This window comes from Grammomys surdaster, unplaced genomic scaffold, assembly GCF_004785775.1.
Source record: "Grammomys surdaster isolate TR1022 unplaced genomic scaffold, NIH_TR_1.0 126118, whole genome shotgun sequence".
Lineage (NCBI taxonomy): Eukaryota > Metazoa > Chordata > Mammalia > Rodentia > Muridae > Grammomys > Grammomys surdaster.
The window spans coordinates 3,175,897-3,181,085 of NW_021620926.1; the positions used below are offsets into that span (position 1 = coordinate 3,175,897).

The 5,189-nt window shown below is 37.4% G+C and overlaps 1 protein-coding gene across 2 annotated transcripts; it reads right to left on the reverse strand.

Moving 5' to 3' along the window:
- Positions 1-952: 952 nt before the first annotated feature.
- Positions 953-4,989, reverse strand: LOC114611571 (keratin-associated protein 19-3-like). 2 transcript variants are annotated; one of them, XM_028756277.1, is made up of 2 exons: positions 4,875-4,989; positions 953-1,017 (listed from the first exon to the last, which is right to left on the reverse strand). In XM_028756277.1, the coding sequence occupies exons 1-2, from the start codon at positions 4,987-4,989 to the stop codon at positions 953-955; spliced, it is 180 nt and encodes a 59-aa protein (XP_028612110.1). The 2 variants fall into 2 exon arrangements, with proteins under 2 accessions (XP_028612110.1, XP_028612109.1); XM_028756276.1 differs by having other exon boundaries at positions 953-1,098.
- Between the last annotated feature and the right edge of the window lie 200 nt (positions 4,990-5,189).

Below are 5,189 nucleotides of genomic sequence, written 5' to 3' on the forward strand. Positions count from 1 at the left end.
AAACAAGATGCACCCAATAGCAATGATCCACAATGACTGCACAATTGAGAGGCATTTGAGAGTTCCTATCTTGAGTGAGCAAATAGAAACAAGTTATTTCTGTTTATTCTTAGTAGATAGCCTACATGTTTTAAGCTTGTGTAGAGAAACGAGTTAGAAACATTTTCATCAAGTGTAGCGTGCAGCCAGATATCAGAACTTCTTGTCTTAGTTTGGGTTTTATTACTGTGAAGAGACATCATGACAAAGGCAACTTCTATAAAAAAAAAAAAATTTAATTGGGGCTAGCTTACACTTTCAGAGGTTCCATGGTGGGAAGTATGGTAGCATGCAGGAAGACATGATGGTAGAGGAGCCGGGAGTTCTACATCTTGATCCAAAGGAAGCCGGAAGGGGGCTCCTTTTTATACCGGAAGGAGCTTGAGCTTTAGGAGTCCTCAAAGCCCACTTTTACAGTGACACACTTCCTCTAACAAGGCCACACCTATTCCAACATGGCTATACCTCCTAATAGTGTCACTCCCCATGGGCCAAGCATATTGAAATACTTGGAGCTATAGATGCCAAAACTATTCAAACCAACACACTTCCTAATAAAACATTTTATACTAGTCGCAAAATAAGATTCTAAGGTAGTGATAAGAACTTCAAGCATTTAGTAAATAATAGCAATGCACGTTTTCTCTATGATATCACTAGAATGATAATATAGCAATAATAATTTAAAACATAAGCTGAGCAAATTAAAATTTTATTCATATTAAATATGCATTTTGGTAATGGGTTGCAGAGGTTAAAGATACGAAATGTTCACAGAAGCTGTATAAACATTCCTAAATTGTGTGAATTGATGTCACAGAAAAGGAGGTACATATTTCTCTGAAATAAGAACAAAGAACAGGACCACATATATTTCCATGTCTTGTGTTTGCTTCTAATTTCAACAATTCACTCAGTAGAAGCTGGAGAACCCGTATCTTCCACAGTAGGAAGGGCGGCGGCATCCATATCCGTAGCCTCTGAAGCCAGAGCCAGAGCCAGAGCCTCCGAAGCCAGAGCCATATCCAAAGCCTCCAAAGCCAGAGCCATATCCAAAGCCTCCGAAGCCAGAGCGGTATCCGAAGCCTCCATAGCCAGAGCCATATCCAAAGCCTCCAAAGCCAGAGCCATAGCCCAGTCTGTGGATGCTGTTACATCCACAGCCATAGCCGCGGCCTCCGAAGCCACGATAGCCGTAGCCCAGGCCTCCGTAGTAGCTCATAATGTTGGGAGTGGTAGGTGTTTTAGGAGGTTTTGTGCTTGAGGAGAGATTCTGAGTGTGAGTGTCAGCTCCTACAGCAAAGCTTATATACTCTGGGAGGTGGATGTGATGAAACATGTGCCCCACCTTTGTGTCATTCCACGAATAGCAATTACCTGAGACAATACTTTCATCCACTGTCATTTGGCCAACATCTGTAAAGGATGTTTGAGATTTATTTGGCTACTTAGTTTGTCTCAGAACTTAATGCTTTAACCTTATTAGAGGAGTCATCGTATCTTTCAAGTACAAAGATAATAGATCATAGCAGAATTACTTATTATTAGACAATACCATACACACTAAGTATTCTTGAATGTAAATTAACATTCTTCCAAAAGCATTTTGTTGGAAGCACTGCTATAGTTTGAATCCATAAAAATTTTGGGAAATTGCCCAGATGAAGATTGAAATGTATCAGTGTTTCAAAAGAGTCACATATTTTGTATCATACCAGGCAAGGACAAGTCAGGAATCGTCACCTGATTTCTAGAAGTGTAAGATTTTGAGTAAGTATGATTGACAATATTCCTTTTGGGATTTACACTCAGTTGTGCTACATTTATTTTTGTTTAACAGCATACCTCAATCGAGTTACAAGCAAAGAGAGAGTGACAATGACAGTGATTGAAAATCTCCTTCACTTCTTGGCAGAAATCTCTAGCACCTTCATCTTGCCCACACAAGGAGTCCAGCACTGGAACTCCATGGATTACATCTGAACCTACTCTCTTTACCTTGTTTCTTTATCAGTCTGCTGCTGGTGGTCTGACTCGTTCTAGTCTCATTTCAAAGATCACCTGACTTCAGTTTGCCACTATTTCTTCTACCAAAGTGAAGGGATGAGAAGGTACAATGGATGTGGTTATAACCCACCCACTCAGGGCTACATTGTTTCTCCATGCTCAGCCCTTCACCACGTTCTCTGTTTGGGCTCTTCCATCTTTCTCTGTTTGGGTTTAGTTGCTTTCTGGTAATTTTGAGATATTATTTCCTATGATACCAACTGAACCTTTCTAAAACAATTAATTTGTTATTATAACTAATAGTTATTTAGTACTTAAACTAATAATAATTTAGTACTTAATAACAAATAATAACTAATAGTCATTTAGTACTTAAAACTTATTGCATCACATAAAATCCTCTGAACACTCAGTAAGAATTTGACAACTCAAGCAAACCTTAAATTCAGTAAGTGTGAGACACAGTCAGAAAGGAGAGCAGACAATATGATAGATAGTCTTTGGCTTTAGTCTCCCTGTGGCTCATCCCAATGAGGTGGCTACGCCTCAGGCTGACTTTGCAATTGACTAAACTTTACCCACATGTGACCACATCTTAAAAGTTGAGTCTCGTATAACTTATTTTATGACTATAATTACCCTGTTAAGTTTTTCTTGGTATTTATGATAATTTTTGAATTACATGGTTTTTAAGAAACTAATATTCCACCTATACTTATAAAGGTACACACTCTTTGTTCTAACGGGTTTGTTTTTTTTTTTTACCTTACCTAGTGTTAAAGCTGTGGAATCAGTTGGCACTCAACATTTTGTATGAATGGGATATATTAATGTGTTATATTAATGCTTAGATTGTTCAGAGTATAACTTGGGAAGCTTATCAGACACTCTAAGATGTATTTCAAGCCTGACATGAACTCCTGCTGTTTCTGTGCATGTTAACATAGCAATGGACCTACATGAGCCTTCCTCTTGACTGTCTGTGGAACTTTAGCCAAATCTCATTCAGTTTTCACAGGAAAAGGTAGGCCCAGCTTTTTGAAACTATAGTGAATACTGTCAACCCTTCCCTTCACTCTCATGAACCACATACTTTACTTACAAACCACTCCCTTAATTCTCAAAATATTTTAAGTAAGTTTATGATGTTGTGTCAGTACAACTGGAAGAATGGTTTAGATTTATAAACAAATCACAGCTAAGAATTTCAGGTTATTGTTCTGATACTCTCTGAGTGCTTAACTTCCTAATGCACTTTTTAAAAAAAAATATTTTGAGACTTAAGATCATCTTGTACTTGGAACTAATACAGGATAAAATGAAAAACCCTTCAGTAAGTTGATAAATGGTAAATGTGCCTTCATGGAAGAAGATGCACAACTGTGCCATACAAAGTTTATTTCTCCATTTAAAACAAGAAAAAAGCACTTTAAAAGAGAACATAACAAAACCATTATTTTCTTAGGAGCAGAGGATGAGAAATACTTTTTTGAAATATGTGCTGTGAATACCATATTTTTCTGTCCACTCATTGGATTCCCCCCCCAAAATTATGTTTTTCTTACTTGTTTAGAACTATCAACTCATGGCTTACATGAGTCTTTGCTTATTTTATGAACAGAAGGGTAAAAATAGTATCACTACTTATGATAGTATCAAACTTTTAAAAATGCAAAATATGTTCTATCAACATAGAAACTGATTAATAAATCTTAAAGAAAACAAATTGGTATAGTACTGACTAAACTAAGAATTTCGACAGAAGTAATTTACTCTTCTCCTTTATAGCCTGTGATAACTATTTATGAAAGGTATTATCTAAATCAAAAAGAAAATGCCTCCTGGGAAATTCTATGATACTGGATCTGGCTTAAACACCTAGCCTTCAACATCATTGGTGAGTGACATTTCACTGGGTCAGCCCACTGTCTGGTGTATCCCAACTTCTAGCAGTTTTAACTGAAAGTGAAGGACATAGTACATTTTCACTGAGAATTGGGATTTAATATTGCTCATTGGTGAGTTAAATTCCAAGTAGAAAACTTGTCAATTTTTTGGGTCAAATCTCAATGTCAACAAAATGTGTTAATTAAAGAAGAAATGTTAACACAGGTCCTGACCTGGCAAATTTTCTATATTAGACAAAGTATAAAACTTTAATACTTGCATTCAGCATGTGCTGGACAAGTCATGGAAATTAAATCTCTATTTTCTTACCCTTTCAATACTATTTCTCCCTCACCCAGCCTGTCTTGTTCTTGCTATCTATCTGTCTGTCTATCTATCTATCTATCTATCTATCTATCTATCTATCTATCTATCTATGTGTATATGTATGTGTATTAATTTATATGCATATATTCCTGTGTGCATTGTCATATTAGACAGATATCAACATTTTTACATATATACCTAAAAATAATAAAAAATATCACGTTTCAATTTTTTATTGAAACATTTATTGGCAATTGAACACAAATCCACTCTTAGTCCCCAAGCTTAGTATGCATACACATTTTATATATGGAGTCTTTAAAATCGTAGAATTTGACCTATTCAGTTGGTTCAACATCATCAAAGCTTCTTGGCAAGGATTTCTCTGAAGAACTAGTGAAGGTGTCAAATGTTGAGTTACTAGAGCAGGTTTCAGTAGAAGCTGGAGAATCTATATCTTCCACAGCAGGAAGGGCGGCGGTGGCTATATCCATAGCTTCCAAAGCCAGAGCCAGAGCCAGAGCCTCCAAAGCCATAGCCAGAGCCAGAGCCTCCATAGCCAGAGCCATATCCGAAGCCTCCGAAGCCTCCATAGCGAGAGCCATATCCAAAACCTCCAAAGCCAGAACCATAGCCCAGTCTGCGGATGCTGTTATAGCCACAGCCCAGGCCTCCAAAACCGCCATAGCCATAGCCCAGGCCTCCGTAGTAGCCGCTGTAGTAGCTCATGGTGTTCAGAGAGAAGGATTTGAGCTGTTGTTCAAGGTAAGATCCTTAGAGTGAGTATCTACACATGTAAGGCGAAGCTTATATACTCAGTGCCGAACATGTGATAAAACCTGTGAGCAGTCTTTTCTTTCATTCCAAGTCATTAATTTACTAGACATACCTCATTAATCTGTTTGCTAACACAAAGAGAGGCATATAAC